This window comes from Loxodonta africana, chromosome 5, assembly GCF_030014295.1.
Source record: "Loxodonta africana isolate mLoxAfr1 chromosome 5, mLoxAfr1.hap2, whole genome shotgun sequence".
Taxonomy (NCBI): domain Eukaryota; kingdom Metazoa; phylum Chordata; class Mammalia; order Proboscidea; family Elephantidae; genus Loxodonta; species Loxodonta africana.
Window position 1 is genome coordinate 27,472,972 of NC_087346.1, and position 20,166 is coordinate 27,493,137.

A 20,166-nucleotide genomic window follows, 5' to 3' on the forward strand; every position below is an offset into this window, starting at 1 on the left:
ATTTCAGCGTTTAAAAAGTAGGAAATCTCAAATGACATTTTAAAATAGAGTGACTGAAAATTTAGGTACTAGGCCATTACAATTTTATTTTTAGTATTAGAACATGAATACCCTAAGTATATATTTTCAAAGAATTTTTGTTCTTTGATACATGATTTTAGGCAAGAGCACAAAGCACATTAAACTGATTGCTCTATAAGTAAGCTTCATCTGATTATATTTTTAACTCATGGAAGTTATATATTGACATCACAATTTTACTTTGCCTTGTAAAATTTTTTCGCCTTGCTTTTCTAGGTGCAAGAAATGTTCTATAAAACACAGACAATGTATTCTAAGTATTTGTTCCTTTCAGGATATCTGGAATATTAAATATGTATTTTAAAACACTTCTGTCCTTTTCAAGATTGGTTTTATAAAATGAGTGAGCCGTTTGACTTTGGTAGAAAGTGCAGTGGACACAGTGATTAAACAGTGTGTGGGTGTGCTCACGTTTGGAATGCAGTGTAAGAGTTTGCATCCCAGGGCCCTGCCAGTAAGTTTTGCATGTTCTACTTCCTACTTGTAGATAAGATACTAGGCATCTGGAAGAAGTTGTGACTTGTCTGAGTTAGTGGAGAACTTCTAGAACACAAACTATACATGGTAGTTTTCAGCAGTAGGATCATAACTAATTGTGAGTGAAAATGACAAATTGGAAAGTAGGGAGAGTTTTGATTTAGAGAATAGGAGATGAAGCCTATGCAATACACAAAGTTAAATCTACTTAAACATCTGTTAGAAAAAGGCATTGCTAGCTTGACACGATTTAATTTAATTGAATTTGTTTATAACTTTAAAAGTGCTACCCTTTTCATCATCAAAAATGTGAACACATAGGGTATATAGAATGAAATGTATAGTATTTTATTTCTCTCATATGTGTCTTTTTTTATGTGCATAACTTTGGTGAATAAATTCTTTGTTATGACCATTATAAAAATTGACTACAATTCACTTTCTTAGCCTCCTACTCCCCAGAAGTCCTTTAATCTTTTTATCATTAAGGAATGAATTTATTCATCCCTCTCCCAGCTGTGTTATTACTGAGGGCCTAAAATGTCTGACACTGGAGATGTCAGGCTCAGCCTTTTCCTGCAGCAGCTGCTAGAGACGGGCTACCTAGTCTTTTGACTGGGTGAACTCCTTTAGTTTTGTTGGGTGCTCCACCCACATTGTAAAATCATCTGTAGTAGTATAAAGGAGCCTTATGAAATGAAAATGTTTAAGCATTATTCTTCATGACACTGATTTTTATATTAAATCATTTCATGAGCTTCAAGAATATATTGAGAAAACTTCCGGGGAGAGTGGCTTTGACACTGCTGTTTAACTGGATAGGATTCTAACGAATGTACTGGATTATCTCATTTAAAAAATACATTGTCAGGTTTATTTCATAACTTAATTACGTAGTACACACAATATTGTGTTTGGAATTATATATACCTTTTTTAGTCTTGACACGTCCTGTGCGCGACCGTGTTCTAGTTAACTTCCCTAAGGCTCGGTTTACTCATCTGTAAAGTGGGGATAATAGATGTCTCAGAACAGATTCCCTAGAGGATGAAGGTTGTTGTTGTTGTTAGGTGCCGTCGAGTCGGTTCCGAACTCATAGCGACCCTGTGCACAACGGAACAAAACACTGCCTGGTCCTGCAATCGTTGTTATGCTTGAGCTCATTGCTGCAGCCACTGTGTCAGTCCACCTCGTTGAGGGTCTTCCTCTTTTCCACTGACCCTGTGCTTTGCCAGTCATGATGTCGTTCCCCAGGGACTGATCCCTCCTGACAATATGTCCAAAGTATATAAGATGCAGTCTCTCCGTCCTTGCTTCTAAGGAGCATTCTGGTTGTACTTCTTCCAAGACAGATTTGTTCATTCTTCTGGCAGTCTATGGTATATTCAATACTCTTCCCCAACACCACAGTTCAAAGACGTCAGTTCTTCTTCAGTTTTCCTAATTGACTGTCCGGCTTTCACATGCATATCCTGCAATTGAAAATACCATGGCTTGGGTCAGGTGCACCTTAGTCTTCAAGGTGACATCTTTGCTTTTCAACACTTTAAAGAGGTCCTTTGTAGCAGATTGAAGGAAGAGGAATATATTTGAGAGGCAAATAAGCTCAATTTTGATCAAATTGAGTTTGAAGTACTGCAGAAGTAGTTAGATATGTAAATTTTGATTAATTGCTTTTCAACTAGAGTTTTTTTAGTTTATTGAGGTAATATTTTCTAATAATTGTTGATAGCATTTGATAAGATGGTATTTCAACTAATAGGATATGTTTCTCACAAAATTTTGTGAGCCCTGTTCCTGCCTGCTCTCCCCACATCTCTTCTCACAGTGTTCTTCTAGCAGACCCATCCTGTGATGTGTGCCCACCTCTGTTCCTGTGCCCTTCCATGACTCTAGTCACCCCTGGGCCACCATCTACCTGCATAAACCCTTCAGTGGCTCTCCATAGACTGCCTGAGGAGTTGGACATTGCTCAGCAGAGCAGTCAGTTAAGTAATGACCTGACCCTTGTATCCCTTTCCTGCCTCATTTTCAGCTCATTTTCCCACATTCCTTCATGACTGGTCCCAGTTAGACTGTATCTTACTATTCTAGACTCTCAGCTCTTAAATCTTATTAGAGCATTGTGTATCAATGGTATAACTAAAACCACAGTGAAGAGTGATTAGCAAAACTCTGAGACATATTTTTATTTACCCTTTTACTCCAAAGGTCAATTTTTCCCCTTGATTGTTGTCCACTGAAATAAAAGTGTGTTTGAGTTTTCCCTCCCAAAAAAGAAAGAAACAAAAAGAATATATTAAGACAATATACTTTTGATTACATTCATTGTTTTAAAAAATTTGAGGTTTAAAATTTAAGTTATGTTTATGACAAGAACTTGGGGCAAGTTTTTGGGAACTCCACTTGACATTATTTCTCACAGTCTAACTACTGTCAATCTTTTCGGTTCTTTACTTGCCCAGTGTGGGAAAGGATACTTTAATGAGCCCTAAGCATTTTTAAGCATGAGTCAGGAACCCTGGTGGTGTAACGGTTAAGTGCTCGGCTGCTAACCAAAAGGTTGGCAGTTTGAACCCAGCCAGCGGCTCCATTGGAGAAAGACAGACTTGGCGATCAGCTCCCTGTAGCCTAGGAAATCCTGTGGGGCAGTTCTTCTCTGTAACATGGGGTCACTATGAGTTGAAATCGACTCAACAGCACCTAACAACAGCTAGCATCAGCTGTGGGTGGTCTATACAAGTTTGAATTGAAACCACAGATGTTATCCGCGTTTGTTGTATTCGAATTAGTGATACCTGAGAGTAATAATTCCCAGCATTGGTTTTTGGTATACTTAAGGGTTTTTCCATATTTAAGACATATTGTAAAATTTTAGAAACAAAACTAATATAATTTACCCATTAAAAAAAAAAAGTGTATAATATTTATGAGGTAAGAAATTCTTTGTGAAAAAAATAGGGTAGGAAATAAGTGACTAGAGGATAATAAAACAGATTTTGGTGAGGAGAGAGAATGATTTGGATGGGATGTTAAACATCAGGATCTTGACATCAATTATAAATTCTTGGCATCAGTTTTCATTGCATTTTCCTTGGCCATGGCGTTATTTCAAGTGTCTAGGCCTGTTGTCTTTCATTAACAGCTTTGTAAAAGTTGAGTCAACTAAAAGACTTCAAGAGGGCTGCTCTGCTTTCTGATTGTTCCCAGGTTTGCAGGGCAGTGAGCAAGGACATACTCAGAAACGAAAGTGGATAGTGTCTAAGTTATTAGTGCTTGTAGCTAAGGGTAGCAGTACTTCTGTGGAACTTATGTCCAGTTCATTTCTTTTTGCTCAGATGGCTATTATGCCATATAAACTCTTATTTTTTTGGAAAACTTAGTAGTAGCGTCCTATGTCCCCCCAATGGTTTATGCCTAGCTACTAAGCTAACGTTTGGTGTTTTGAGCTCACCCAGCAGTGCTGTAGAAGAAAGGATTGGTGATCTGCTTCTGTAAAGGTTACAGCCAAGAAAACCCTTTGGAGCTCAATTCTACCCTGTAATACATGGAGTCACCATTAGTAGAAATTGACTCAATGGCAGTGGGTTTGGTTTCGGGTTACTGGGGTTCTGTATAGAATAGACTTCTGAAATACATGCTTTGGTCAAGGACTTTGAGTGTTCAGGGTGCATGTGTTGTTAGGTGCCATCAAGTTGATTTCAACTCATTGCGACTCCACGTGACAGAGTATAACTGCCCCCATAGGGTTTTCTAGGCTGTAATCTTTACAAAAGCGGATCGACATCTCTTTCCTCCCGCAGAGCCTCTGGGTGGGTTCAAACCACCAACATTTCGGTTAGCAGCTGAGGGCTTAACAGTTGTATACCAAGCCTATCCAGACCCTGCCAGGCCCACTCTGCCTGTGTGCCCATACCACCAGGAACATGTTTTCCCATCAACCTTTTTCAGATTCTCTTGGCTGAACTCTGAAGAAATGAACAGCCATAGCTCCTTAACCGGACCCCTTATCTCCACTGGAATGAATACTAAGGGTATAGCAGATAGCAAAATCTTTAATTTGTGGAAGAGATTTTGAAATACTTCCAAATGCACTTTCTAATGCTACTTACTTACTCTCTTCTGTAGGGTCGCTATGAGTCGGGCTCGACTCGATGGCAGCGGAGTTTTTTTTTTTTTAATGCTACTTGCACATCATCCATGAGTAAAGGAGTAAAAGAGCTTTTACCCTTATATAAGAATGAGGAAGCTGATGGGCAAAAAGAGGTTAAGTGAGTTGACTGTGACCAAAAGATGACCTCTCGGCCTTTTGAAAAAGTCAGCTTTTGTGGGAGTCTTAATGATCCTTTACTACAGCAGCCTCATTTTTACAACTAAACAACTTGAACTCCAGAGAAAATGAATCCCAGAGAAGTTGTAACTGGTGTAACGTCACATCTGTGTAGAGTCGTAGCTGGAACCAGATTTTATCTCCTGATTGCCAGGCTGGTATTCTTGACTCTGTACCTTGCTGAAGACAGTCAGTGGAGTCCTTGAATGATGCAGGTTGTTAACATGCTCCACTGGTGGTTTGAGTCCAAGTGATGTACTTTTGAAAAAAAATCAGCCATTGAAAACCCTGTGTAGCACAGTTCTACTCTGACGCACATGGGCGTGCTGTGAGTCAGAGTTTACTCAATGACAACTGGAAGATAGCATATTATACTTCATAAAGAGGTTAGAACTGGTAGTATTTCTCCCCACTGTATACAGATGGAGCACTGGTGGCACAGTGGTTAAGAGCTTGGGTTTGTCTGCTAACGAAAGGTCAGCAATTGGATTCTATCAGCCGCTCCTTGAAACCCTATGAAGCAGTTCTACTCTATCCTATAGTGTCGCTAAGAGTAGGAATCGGCTTGACAGCAACAGGTTTGGTTTTTGATATATACAGATTGATCGTGACTAAAAGCAGAGAATACCAGAAAGATGTTTACCTCTGTTTCATTGACTATACCAAGGCATTCAACTGTGTGGATCATAAATTATGGATAACATTGCAAAGAATCGAAATTGCAGAACAGTTATCTGTGCTCGTGAGGAACCTGTACACAGACCAAGAGGCAGTCGTTCGAACAGAACAAGGGGATACTGTGTGTTTTAAAGTCGGAAAACGTGTGCGTCAGTGTTGTATCCTTTCACCATACTTACTTACTCTGTATGCTGAACAAAAAATTCAAGAAGCTGAATTGTACGAAGAAGAACAAAGCATCAGGATTGGAGGAAGACTTATTAACAACCTGTGATACGCAGATGACACAACCTTGCTTGCTGAAAGTGAAGAAGATTTGAAGCACTTACTAATGAAGATCAAAGACTACAGCCTTCAGTACAGATTACACCTCAACGTAAAGAAAACGAAAATCCTAACAACTGGGCCAATAAGCAACATCGTGATAAACAGAGAAAATGTTGAAGTTGTCCAGGATTTCATTTTACTTGGATCCACAATCAACGCCCATGGAAGCAGCAGTCAAGAAATAAAGCTACATATTGCATTGGGCAAATCTGCTGCAAAAAACTTCTTTAAAGCATTGAAAAGCAGAGATGTCACTTTGAGGTCTAACTTGCGCCTGACTTAAACCATGGTATTTTCAGTCATCTCATATGCATGTGAAAGCTGAACAATGAATACGGAAGACAGAAGAATTGATTCATTTGAATTATGGTGTTGGCAAAGAATATCGAATATACTGTCAACTGCTAGAAGAATGAACAAATCTGTTTTGGAAGAAGTACAGCCAGAATGCTCCTTAGAAGTGAGAATGGCAAGACTGTGTATTACATACTTTGGACATATTATCAGGAGGAACCAGTCTCTGGAGCAGGACATCATGCTTGGTAAGCTGGAGGGTCAGTGAAAAAGAGGAAGACCCTCAATGAAATGGATTGACACAGTGGCTGCAACAATGCGCTCAAGCAGAGCAACAATTTTGAAAGCAGCACAGGACCAGGCAGCATTTCGTTTTGTTGTACGTAGGGTTGCTCTGAGTCGGAATCGACTCTATGGCATCTAAGAATATAGAAGAAGAAACTGAAGCATTGGTCAGTCTCCCTTTTGTAAATAGTTTTTTCTCTGTGAAATGTATCATGTAGCATTGAGTGCAAAATAAAAGAGCTTGGTTTAAGGAAGAATTTTATGCTCCAAATTTTACCACAAATCCTTAATGCAGTTGCGTTCAGAAGGTCCATTTTTTTATACACAGAATCACAGTATGATAGTCCGATGTACTCTTTTCGTGATAAAATGAGTATTAGTGATTTGGTAGCCTGGAATCCATTAATATGCTGCATAGGGCCTACTTTTTCTTAGTTGCATACCCATTACCAATTTCAGTTAGAAAAAACAGAGTATAGAATGACCAGGGCGGCAAGATAAAATACAAAACATCCAGTTAAATTTGAATTTCAAATACTACTTACACTAAAAATTTATGCATTGTTATCTGAAATTCAATTTTAACTGCATGTCCTGTAATTTTATTTGCTAAACCTAGCAACCCTAAAAATGACTTTCCTTTGGAATACATTTATTAGCCATTTATCCATTCTTCTCAGCCCATGGTTTTACATTTACAAAACACAGACCTGTTTTCAGAGAAATGTAGAGATGATGGAATTCAGTCAGTTTTTTTAAGGGTATTATCCTTATGAATCTTTGTTCTTGGAGTCCTTTGAGGTGATGTTTTTCCTCCGTGGCATAGTATGCCATCCTTCATGATTAGCATGTAAAAAATGAAGTTAAAACGAAACTCAGTGCTGTCGAGTCGGTTCTGACTCATAGCAACCCTATACGAGGGAGTAGAACTGCACCATAGGGTTTCCAAGGCTGTAAATCTTCACAGAAGCAGACTGCCACACCTGTGTTCTGCAGAGTGGCTGGTGGGTTCGAACCGCCAACCTTTTGGTGTGCAGACGAGCGCTTTAACCACTGCGCCACCAGGGCTCCAGAGGGTGTGTTATTGTAAATGATCTTAATTCTCTCTCTGCCTTGTATGCTTCAATGTGATTGTGACTCATTCAGATAGAGTTAGCAGTTATGGAGTGCCTTCTACATAACAAGCATTGTTGTGCTGAAAACTTTTATATTCTTACAGGCCATAGGACTTGCAATAGGAGATCTGGTTCTGATGGTTGGTTCTGCCACCAAATATCAGAATGGTTTTGGATCAGCCATTTACATAATTCAGCGTCTTGATTTAGAAAGTAGGATTATTAATGCCTGTCTCACCAGGTTCAAATAAAATGATGTTTTTCCCCCAATATGTCTATGTTAATAGTTTTTTAAAATTCCCTAGAATCAGTGAAGAGAAAATAAAAACCCTATCCTTGGCTCTAGAAGTGATTTGCCCAGCCAGGACTGCCATCCATCTGGTACTTTTTACACCTCTGTCTGACATGCTCATAGTCATCCTTCTTTCCACCTTTATTCGTATGTATGTATTTACACTTAACGGCATAGGACAGCTAAAATCCAGTATGTGCATAGCTTAACTCTGAACACAAAACATACAGAATTTGTGGGGAGAGGTCACTAATAATTCGTCAGTGTGCGGGCTCCATGAGATTGAAAGAAGGGGCCTTGCCTGAGATTGCTTATTACTATATCCCTGGTGCCAGGTGTAGTACCTCACACATCCCAGAGATCTTTCCTTCATGGAAATAATGGATTCCAGAGAAAAAAGGACACTTAAAAGTGAATCCAATCAAAATGGAGGACCAAAAAAAAAAAAAAAAAACTGAAAAAGCTGAGATTGGAACCTTATCATGAAACATGGAGCTATAAATTATGAACATAATTTTTTTCATTTAATGAAGTTTAGATTATAATGAAAACTCTATGTTAGAATAAACAATTTAAATTTTCCAGGAAAATGGATTACCGTGAAAAATATTTTCACTTTGTTTGGCTTTTGCAGCAGGGTCATGAAGAAAATTGTTTTCCAAAGTGCTCTTTTTGAATTAATATTTGAAGGCTTCATCAGTTTTTCCAAAGGTCTTTCTTAATCCAGAATATGGTTGTTTGAATGTAATTCTGTTTTCAAGTATTTATTATATCATTATCCTTGTTGATTCTTTCTTCTTCAGTTGTTGGCTAGTTTTTAATTGGGCAAAAAGCTTTATTGTCAATGGCTTTGTGCAACATTAGGACAGTTTTCCAACTTCACTTTTATCTACTTCTGGAAATTCTGTCTCTTGTATATAAAAAACAAAAACAACCCGTTGCCATCGAGTGGCTTCCAACTCATAGTGACCGTACAGGACAGAGTAGAACTGCCCTGTGGGGTTTCTAAGGAGCGGCTGATGGATTTGAACTGCCAACTTTTTCATAAGCATCTGTAGCTTAACCACCGTGCCACCAGGACTCCTGCAATAACAAATAGGGCTGCAGTAAATACCCTTGAACTTCTTTGGCAAATGTGTAAATGTCTGTAACAAAGGAAAAGTGTATTTCAAAATTTGTTAGATATTGCCTATCTGCCCTCCAAAGAGGTGACACCAGTTTTTATTATAGCCGGAAAGATTGGACAGTGTCTTATATCCTCCACTCTCAAAGTAGTGCATTGTCAAACTTTTTTCTCTTGGCCTTTTTGTTGAAAGTAATTGGCTATGCCATTGGAGATAATAAGAGACAACATTGCTCTTATTATGGGCAAATTCTTTCGAAGGTAAATTTGAGTTTTGGAAAAAAGTCAAGTCTTATGCATGAGAAAGATAATTAGATATTACTCTAGGTTTTTTATTTTTTGTTTATTTTGGGCAGAGGGGCTGGTAAAAAATAAGACTTGACTTTTAGAAGAAACTACTGTTCTTACTCGGCTTATAAATTGCCTCAGAAGTTAGTTTCAAAAAGAAGAGCTTCAACAATGGTTAAAGCAGTGATGGCATTGTCAATTGATATAAGGTGACAGCTTTCAAAGGAGAATTATTTGAATCAAGCAACACTCATATGGATGAGATTGATTTGGTATGTTTGTTTTTTAAAGACTTTAGCTCAAATAGGCTTATTTCGTAGGAGGGTACATTAAAAACATAAATATCTCAGTTTTATTGGATTGAATTTTTTTAATTAGGTATTGCTACTTTTTAATTTTTCTCCTTCCTATTAGACAGCCCGGAAGAAGAGATCACATTTAACATTTTTTTTTATTGAATGAGCATTGTTGGGATAACACTTACAGAAGCCTATCACCAGATCAGATTTTCTGTTTTCCATTTCCACTTCTAAATCTCATCTGTCTGTATATAGTGATATATAGATATAATGATCTAAAATTATGCATATTAGCCCCCCAGTTTAGGTAAATATATTTTTTAAATTTTAAAATATTTAAGTTCAGAACAAGTTATGTGTTTTAAATAGCAAATTAACTTCCATATATATATTTTCCTAACACTAATGTTGAGTTTAGTGTCTTAATGCAAGCTCACTTTGGGAGAGGCAAACTTGTTGCTTGATGTGTTGTAAATCAGATAATCTACAAATATATATATTTGGAATTCTGACATTACTGAAATGTTCATCGAAGCAAATATCTTTTACAGTTTTTCAGAATGAAATTATCTGTCTTAACTAATCACCATGTTTTTCTTTGAAAAATGAAACAATTATCTGATCAGTTTACAGTAAAGGGATTTTTTAGTAGCTTTTGGAGGTAGCACAGGTCTCTGGGTGCTGTGGACTGCTAACCCAAAGACTGGTGGTTTGAACCCACCTAGTGGCTGCTAACCAAAGGGTTGGCAGTTCAAATCTGCCAGGCGCTCCTTGGACACTCTATGGGGCAGTTCTGCTCTATCCTGTAGGGTCTCTAGGAGTCGGAATCGACTCGACGGCACTGGGTTTGGTTTGGTTTTGGTAGTGGCACCACAGAAGAAAGGCCTAGTGATATGCCTCCATAAAGATTACAGCCAAGAAAACCCTATGGAACAGTTTTACTCTGTAACACATGGGGTCACCATGAATTGGAATTGGTTTTGGTTTGGTTTGGGAGGTAGCACCGTCTGTCTCCAAATATTTAATGTGTCTGGATGTTCTGTTCTGCAGAGAAATGGTCAATGCATGGTTTGCTGAGAGAGTTCACACCATTCCTGTCTGCAAGGAAGGCCTCAGAGGCCACACCGAATCTTGCTCTTGCCCCTCACAGCAGACGTCTCGTGCAGATAGCAGTGCCCCTGGGACACCAACCAGGAAAATCTCTGCTTCTGAATTTGACCGGCCCCTTAGACCCATTGTCGTCAAGGATTCTGAGGGAACTGTGAGCTTCCTCTCTGACTCAGAAAAGAAGGAACAGATGCCTCTAACCCCCCGAAGGTTTGACAATGAAGAAGGAGATCAGTGCTCACGGCTCTTGGAATTAGTGAAAGATATTTCCAGTCATTTGGATGTCACAGCCTTATGTCACAAAATTTTCTTGCATATTCATGGACTCATCTCTGCTGACCGCTATTCGCTGTTCCTTGTCTGTGAGGACAGCTCCAATGACAAGTTTCTTATCAGCCGCCTCTTTGATGTTGCTGAAGGCACAACACTGGAAGAAGCTTCAAATAATTGTATCCGCTTAGAATGGAACAAAGGCATTGTGGGACATGTGGCAGCGCTTGGTGAGCCCTTGAACATCAAAGACGCATACGAGGTAAATAGGGAACCATTGGAGCAGAGGTGGGTGGGAGGGGACTATGAGGGAGGACGACTGTTTCGAATGGTGGGGTTATTTGAAATTGAGAAGAAGTAGGATAACCGAAATGCAATAATTTGCATACCTATTTAAAACTGTACTGTATAGAAGAGGTTTCCCATCTTTTAAATAAAGGAGCTTAAAGAGTTTCTTTAAAGAGTCAAGGATATGGACCTGAGCGAAATCTTGTCTTGTTTTCCTCTTTAGTAATAATTTAGCAGAGCTCATCTCATTATTGTATTCTCTCAGCTTTTTATCTGATTTTACCTGATAATATTTGAATAGTCATCATATTATCTTCACATGAACTTCTGAAGATTTTACTGAGACTCTAAAATGAGAAAAAGTTTAAAATAAATGAAACAAAAACTGTCAAAAAAAAAAAAAAAAACCCTACCAAGGACAATCTTATTTCATTAAATCCTGTTCGTTCAAAGTCACATTGATACCAAAGTCGCTTTTCTTTCCTTGTATACTTTCTTTTGTTTGTTTTTAAGCAAATAAATTTTTGAATGTTTTGGGAAAAATAAGCATTTTTTCCTTAAGATTTGACATTTCTTCCGCTTTTGCTATAGTTAACCACTGGTCTTTAATTTTGGGGTTAAGGATTATATTATAAAATTCTTATATTTCCCATTTAAAAGGATCCTTTTTATTAATAAAATTATGGTTTTTAAACAAAACAAAAACATACCAAGTTGCATGACGCTCAGTATGTTTGCAGGGTGTTTTATAGCACCGTGATTGAACAGTTGGTTTAGCTGTCTGCTGTGTGGTACACGAAGTGGTTCAGTGGCAATTGGCTCACTCTTATGTGATTTGAGGGATCATAAGTGTTTTATTTGCTCTCGTATTCCTGTTTCCTAATATGGTACCTGGCACATAGTCAGGTCTTAATAAACATTGGTCAAACGAAAATTATAGTAGATAGCCAAAAAAAAAAAAAAAAACTCATTGCCATCGAGTCGATTCCAACTCATAGCAACTACTATAGGGCAGAGGAGAACTGCCCCATAGAGTTTCCAAGGCTGTAAATCTTTACAGACACAGACTGCCACATCTTTCTCCCACAGAGTGTCTGGTGGGTTCAGACTGCCAACCTCTTGCTTAATAGCTGGGTGCTTAACCATTGCACCAGCAAAAAAACAAACCTATTACTGTCAAGTTGATCCCGGCCCGTTGCAACCCTAGAGGACGGAGTAAAACTGCCTCATAGGGTTTCAAGGAGCATCTAGTGGATTCCAAATGCTGACGTTTTGGTTAGCAGCCATATCACTTAACCACTACGCCACCAGGGTTCCTTAAATAGAAGAAACAGCAGATCATAATAGGTGCCAAGGAAAATGTGGTAGATTCAGGGAAGGAAGTGATGACATCTAGTTGGGAAGATGGGGAAAGGTTTCTTTGAGGAGGCAGTGCTTGATGCAACCCTGGAAAATAGATAAGATTTGAACAGATGGAGATGTGTGCATGATGAGATGCAGATGTAAACAGCAGTTTGAAGAAGGTACAAGGAAGTTGGGCTATTTGGCTTTTATTTGGAGATATATGGGTAATACTCAGGATATACACTGAAGAGCTATGGGAACAGGGCTGGGAGATTACTAGGGTCTTGAATGCCACCCTGAAAAGTGTGTTCAGTTCAGAGCCATGAGGAGCAATTGAGGATGGTTTGAGTACAACTGTGTGTTAAGAAAGGTGAATTTTACAATGGTTATAAAATGAATTAGAGTAAGGAATACGGAAAGCTGAGAGAATAGAAAATTTTTTTAATAAACTAGGTAGGAGGAAGTGAAGGACCTGAACCAGGGAACTGGCCTTCACAATCAAAAGGAGAGAATGGATTTCAGATGAAGAGAGAGTCTGTTGGCCTGTAGGAGATGGAAGGAAGGGGAAAATAGGAGTCGAAGGTGACTGAGGAATACCAAGGGGAGGGATGTGGGGAGAGATGTGACAGTTCAGATAGGTAAAATCCTGAGACCTTTTTGTTTTTCAGAATCCTTTCTACTGAAAAGAAATGCAGTTTGTGTGAGCAATTTATTTATTTCTCTATTCTGTTTGACAAATTTACTTGTCTTCTGGAGCTGTCTTCACAACCTCTTTGAGCTCTGTAGTAACGTCACACAGTAGCAGATCCAAGAGGGGTATTAAAGACACAGCTGAAGGATTGCTGCCAAATCTGCAGAATTCCCTTCCTGTCTTAGGTGACAGCTGGGTTTCCGCTTTTCAATGGCACTACAGTCTCAAGTACAGTAGGACCATAAACATTCTTCAGTGTTGCTGAGAAAACCGTCATTTGTCTGCATGGTCCTAAGTTTCTCCAGCCCTGAGAATTTTTCACTTGTATGCATATTATTTGATCTACTTACCGTCTTTAAGTCTTTGACAAAGTATTTTTTGTTTTGCAGTTAATAATGATTGTATTCTGCTGCTGCTCTCTAAAGGAGGCCCAGTGTCCTTGATTTGCAGTGCTTCTAGGGGTGAAGCCACTTAGCCTGTGGATTCCTCATGTTGCCACTTCACCCTTGGCACCCTTGACATGTGTTCACAGTGGCCTTTGCAGAACTTATTCGTGTCCCAGGAACGTCATTAGAAATTATGTGATTGATCAGTGATATCTTGTTTATTACATTGGTTTTAGCAGTGGAAGTCAGTTGGCTAATGAGTAATTTATTACTGAGCCCTGTCCAAATTTGAATAATCAAAATACTGGCCCTTAGCCTGCTGTGAAAGTAGTTACGACTTGAAAATCCATTCTAATATTTTCTTCTGAGTTCTCCCTAACAGTACTTTTTCTTTAAGCATGCATCTGTAAAAATGACACTCTAAAGCAATACGCTTTCAGCTTTTTTAACCACAGAACACTTTAAAGATTGTAATGTAATAGTTGAAAACCAAGAGGTGGTCACGAAATGTAATAATGCTCAGATTAAAACCACAAATAAAAACTAGTCTCATAGGTAAATTAATTGTAAGAAAAGGTAAACGTTTGATTCACTTTTTAAGACTTCGTAATAGAGTGAAATAGGGAATTCAGTTTTTTATTACTAATAAAATAGCGCGTTGATATATTTAAGATATAAGACAGAATCCAAAATTTAGACCAGTAACTCTCAGACCACAAATGCCAGTGAAAGGTTCACGCATCACCGCCTCCTGTATCAGCCGGTTACTCATCTAACTTCCTTGGATGTGGCATAAAAAATCAAAAACTGAACCCACTGCTGTCAAGTTGATTCCAACTCATAGCAACCGTATAGGATGTGGCATAGCATTTATTAATGATAAGGAGATATTAACACATACTTAATAAGAGCAGCTATGTTAAATGTGTTTGGAGTTTTCCTTCTCTATAAAAACTAGGTAATATTCGATATCTAGACTGGATTGTCTCGTAACCCAATTTCCATGTCCTCCGGAAGGTGGTGCAGTGGTTAAGCACTTGGCTGCTAACTGAAAGGTCAGTGGTTTGAACCCACCAGCCGCACCATGGAAGAAGGATGTGGCAGTCTGCTTCCATAAAGATTTTAGCCTTGAAAATCTTACAAGGCAGTTTTACCCTGTCCTGTAGGGTTGTTATGAGTTGGAATTGACTCGATGGCAACGCCTTTGGTTTTTGGTTTAAGGGAAGCCTTAAGGAGCCCTCGGAAATCCTGGTGGCGTAGTGGTTAACTGGTACAGCTGCTAACCAAAAGGTTGGCAGTTGGAATCCACCAGGTGCTCCTTGGAAACCCTATAGGGAAGTTCTGCTCTGTCCCGTAGGGTTCCTATAAGTTGGAGTCAACTCGACGGCAACGGGTTAAGGAGCCCTTGTGGTGTAATGGTTAAGTGCTTGGCTGCTAACCAAAAGGTTGGCCGTTCGGACCTACCCAACAGCTCCACCAGAGAAAGACCTAGCAATCTGCTTCCATAAAAATGATAGCCTAGGACATATGCGGCAGTTTACTCTGTCACATGGCGTTGCTATGAGGTGGGTTTTACATTGTCAGAACACCCCTTTCTCTCCTGAGTCAACTGGAATGAAAAACTTGGGCTCTTACCCTGTTTTCACAAGGCAGCCACTCCATGTGTGCCATGATTTCTAGAGAGAGAATTTGGAGGGACTTAGGGAAAGGCCCATTGCCACTTATGTGGGTTTCACCATGTGGCTGCAATTCTTCCCACCCCCACTTCATCTCTCCCTTTTCATTCTTTCTCCAAAGAAATACATCTGCACCTTCTCTCACCCTGCAGGCATTACTTTTTATTCCAAATACTTACCAAGATACTTTTCTGAAGAAATATGTGCTCTCTCAAGAAATTCTGATGAATAAAAATTATCTCTGAAATGAATTTTGGAAGGAAGAAATAACAATAGCAACTGTTTTCATGTTGATAAATCTTATAATCTCTCATGGAATAATTGTGCACTAAGGAACACAGTTTGGGAACTGCTATTCTGGATTGTTCTGTACATGTCATTGATCGACATTCTGATCACTTTTAGGCGTTGTCTTAGAAATGCTTCTCCGTGGAAGAACACCATCCTTTTAATTTGGCAAGTCATCTGTATTGTTTGTTTGACTTTTTGCTTCCTGTTGTTTTGATTTTGATACAATTTCAAGCTCACAGAAAAGCTGCAAGAAGAGTATAAGAAATGTCCACATACTCTCTACCCAGATTCTGTAGTTGTTTATGTTTTGCCCCATTTTCTTTTTATTTTCTCTCTAAAATGCGTATAAATAATGTATGCTTATTATGCTTCTGAATAATATAATACTAAGCTGGAGATATATGTTTACTGAGTATTAAGCATATATTTTCTAACAAGAATATCCTCTCACGCAGCTATACTACACTTATCAAAATTAGGAAATTTTACATTGCTACAGTACACGGTGGTTAAGTGCTTGGCTGCAAACCAGAAGGTCAGTAGTTCGAACCCACCAGCCTCTTCTTGGGAGAAAGATGTGGCAGTCTGCTTCCATAAAGATTTACAGCTTTGGAAACCCTTGGTGTACTCTGTCTTTAGGGTCGCTATGAGTCAAAATGGACTAGACAGCAATGGATATAGTTATTTTTTTACCCCCGGTCCAGGATCACATATTGTGTAGAGTTGTCACGTCTCTTCAGTCTCCTTTAAATCTGGAACAATTCTCAGCCTTTCTCTGTCTTTCTTGACTTTGATATTTTTGTTGAATACAAAAAAAAAAAAAAAAAAAACCCAAACCAAACCCATTGCCCTTGAGTCGATTCTGATTCATAGCGACCCTATAGGAAAGAGTAGAGCTGCCCCCTAGGGCTTCCAAGGAGCAGCTGGTGGACTCAAACTGCTGACCTTTTGATGAGCAGCTGAGCTCTTAACCACTACGCCACCAGGGCTCCTCGAGGAGCACAGGCTTATTATTTTGAAGAATGTCCTTCCTGAATATATTCAAGTTACGTATTCACTTCGACGGCACTGGGTTGGGGCTATTCACTTTTGGCAGGAATACCATGGATGTTGTTGTAACTATCTCACTGTATCTTGTCAGGAAGCATATGATGTCATTTTGCCATGGTATTGATGATGTTAAATTTGATAACTTGGTTAAGCGATGTCCACCAGATATCTTCATTACAAAGGTGTGATTTTCCCTTTATAATGAATAAGTATCTTATGGGAGATACTTTGAGACTGCAGATATTATATTCCTCATCAACCATATACATACCAATTTTATCATCCCCTGACTTTCTAACCCCATCATGCCATCTATATTTATTAGTTGGCGCTCTAGTGTAAGAAAGAGCTTTGCCTTCTTTATTCATTCAGTTGTAACAGTATTGACTCACGGATTTTTATTTAATGAGTTATAATCTGATATTGGAAACCCTGGTGGGGTAGTTGTTAAGTGCTAGTGCTGCTACCCAAAAGGTTGGCAGTTCAAATCCACCAGGTGTTCCTTGGAAACTCTGTGGATTAGTTTTATCTTTATTTTGATGCTGAAATTATACCATGTTTGCTGGCCCCTATCTCTCTTCGATATGTCCCTATCATCCTTAGGCACTTTCTTACTTCTGGCACAAGATGTTCAAGGTCATCTTATGCTGTCCCTGCTTTAGTCCTAGAATCTTTTCCTTTTTCTAACAAGCCCTGGTTCCTTTTAGTGGACAGGATGGTATTTAGAAACCAAGTTCTGGGCGTTAGGTGCCCATCGTTTCTAGTATGTGCTCACTGCTACTAGAATGTCAGCAGACAGAGCTAGGGGAAAAAAATATATATATAGATACACCAATATTTTATTTATTTCTGTCCATCTGCTGTATTAAAACCATGAATGCATACTGATACCTCTACTGTATTTTTATGCAAATAATGCATGCCTCCTGCGCTTGTTTGCCGGCCGTGCCCTCCCCCTGAGAGGCACCCTCATAAGCTTTGCCATGCCCATCCTCTTCCACCTGTTGTTGTAAGAAAAAATTAGCATAGTGCACTTATAGTAGTACCTCATGGGGGGAAGGTGCAGCCAGCAAACAAACGCAGAAGGCATGCATTATTTACATAAAAACATGGTAATTTCAGTCCAGCACCTCAAGGTGCATTATTTTTTCTTTCTCCTTTCTCTGTTAGGTATTTCCTTCTCCGAAAACGATGGACCAGGCTTCCTTATCTTCTATATTTTTACTCAGAATGCTCAACCCAACTTTTTATTCCTTTCTGTAGATATTGATATCTTTCCCTTCATGCCAAAGAACTTCCTTTGGCATTTCTGGTAGTGTAGATCTGTTGGTGAGAGTTTCTCTCAGTTTTCGTTTATTTCAAAATGCCTTTATTTTACCTGCGTTCTTGAAGGATAGTTCCATTGGCTAGAGAATTCTCAGTTGAGAGTAGTTTTCTCTCAACCCATTATAAAATGTTTTCTGGTCTTCATTTTTTCCTGAGAAGTCAGCCATCCTTAGTATCATTTTTCACCCTTTATGTAATGTGTTGTGTGAGTTTAAGATGAGAAATTTTGGATCATTATATCTTTAAATACTTTTCTGCCTTATTTTCTGTTATCTCTTTGGGATTCCAATTATATAGATGTTAGACCATTTGATATTGTCCCGGAAAACACCAAGGTTCTGTTAACTTTGTGTGTATATATATATACACACACATACACATACATATACGGCCCTGGTGGCACAGTGGTTAAGAGCTCGGCTGCTACTCAAAAGGTTGGCAGTTCTAATCCACCATCCGCTTCTTGGAAACCCTATAGGGCAGTTCTACTCTGTTGTATAGGGTTGCTGTGAGTTGGAATCGACTCAACAGCAACGAGTTTGGTTTTGGCTTATATGTATAGATATACGTTTTTTTTCTTTTTTTTTTCCCTCTGTCCTTATGAATGGATACTTTCTGTTGCTGTGTCTTCAGGTTCGCTGACTTTTTCTGCTATTTTCGATTTGTGGTTAAACCCACCAGTGAATTTTTTATTTTACACGTTGTACTTTTCAGTCCTGGATTTTCTGTTTGGCTTTTTTATAGTGTTTCCTTCCTTTGCTGAGGTTCTCATCTGTTCATTCTTATCATATTTTCCTTTAAGTCCCTAAATACAAGGACTTCTTTGAGTCCTTGTCTGCTTATCCCAACATCTGAATCATCTTGGGGTCATTTTCTATTGACTGATTTTTCTCTTGACTATGGGTTATATTTTCTTGTTTGTTCACGTGTGTAATAATTTTTATTGTATGCTAAATATTGTAGATGTTACATTGCAGGGCATTTGGATTATATCTCCCTTTAAAGTAGGGCTGAGATTTGTTCAGGCAAGTAGTAAAATTATTGGCAGATCATTTTGGTCCTGCCACACTTGGTCTTATTATCTGTTACAGTGGATCTATTTTAGTTTTTAATTTAGTCTTAGGGAGTATTCCCAATTCTAGGGTATGATCCTGCTTCTAAAGAGTAACATTTCTGTGTCACAACTGAATGCCTGAAGGGCTCAGTGAGGTCTCTCCTCAGGTCGGACTGGACCTGCAAAGTCTCCAAGCTCTTCCCTAACTGGTATCACCATTCAGCTTTCAGCCTTCCGAAGGTAATTTCTATTATTTTTGCAGTCTTTCTCTGTACATGTCTGAAGGAATTAAGCAGTCAGTCTTCTGCTAGCCCTCTCTCCTTGTACCTCCTTTTCTCCAAATTGCTCTCTCTTCTCAGGTACTTTGCCCTACAAATTTTAGCCACCTCAGAATCTCAGAACTCCTTTCTCTTCTCTTCACTGAGATCATTGCTCCACTTGTGTGCCACCTGCCTTCTTCACAGCAGGAAAATACCTCCAAGCACAAAGCAAGGATTTTGTGTGGCAGTCATGTGTGTTTGCTCCTTGCACTGTCTGTAGTTTAGTTGTCTCATATATTTTGTCTAATTTTATCATTGTTTTCAGCAGGAGGGCAAGATGATACCAGTTACTTTGTGATGGCAAATGCATATCCAAAGCTTGTGTTTTCTCACACTGTTATGTTCTCATAAACTATCAGAAGGATAATCACTATAATAGTAGTGCACCTTTTTCTTGTTAGTGTTTCTGGAGCTACAGAGGTTAGAAGTCCTTTGCAATGAGTGCATTGTTAAAGGACAACTGTGTGTGATACCAGAGTTTGGAACGTCACCTAATGCGAATTTGAAGGATATATTACTCCCACCGCCTTCAAAGAAAAGTGAAATCCAGGGATGTTACTGATTTTAAACTTGTGTAACTGCACATACACAAAGTAATGAATGCCTACTGATTTCAGTCTGTCAGACTCTACTGCTTTGATTAGAGAGTTTGTTTTAATCTTCTTTATAAAATGACCTTTTCAAAGTCAAATATTCATTAACAAAATACTTGCCTGGGATGCATTTTTATTTTTCACATTTAGATTTAAAAAAAAATGACCTTCAAAAGATGAG

The 20,166-nt window shown here is 38.8% G+C and overlaps 1 protein-coding gene across 7 annotated transcripts in view; it reads left to right on the plus strand.

Moving 5' to 3' along the window:
* PDE5A (phosphodiesterase 5A) overlaps nt 1-20,166 on the plus strand; it is a 160,572-nt gene that overhangs the window by 11,199 nt on the left and 129,207 nt on the right. For all 7 annotated transcript variants that reach the window (XR_002785850.2, XR_010322028.1, XR_010322029.1 and 4 more), the window contains exon 2: nt 10,640-11,228. Coding sequence is in view for 4 of the 7 variants with exons in the window: in XM_003410498.4 (XP_003410546.1) it covers nt 10,640-11,228 (589 nt within the window). In the remaining 3 variants the exon portion in view is untranslated. The remainder of the gene's footprint in view (nt 1-10,639; nt 11,229-20,166) is intronic.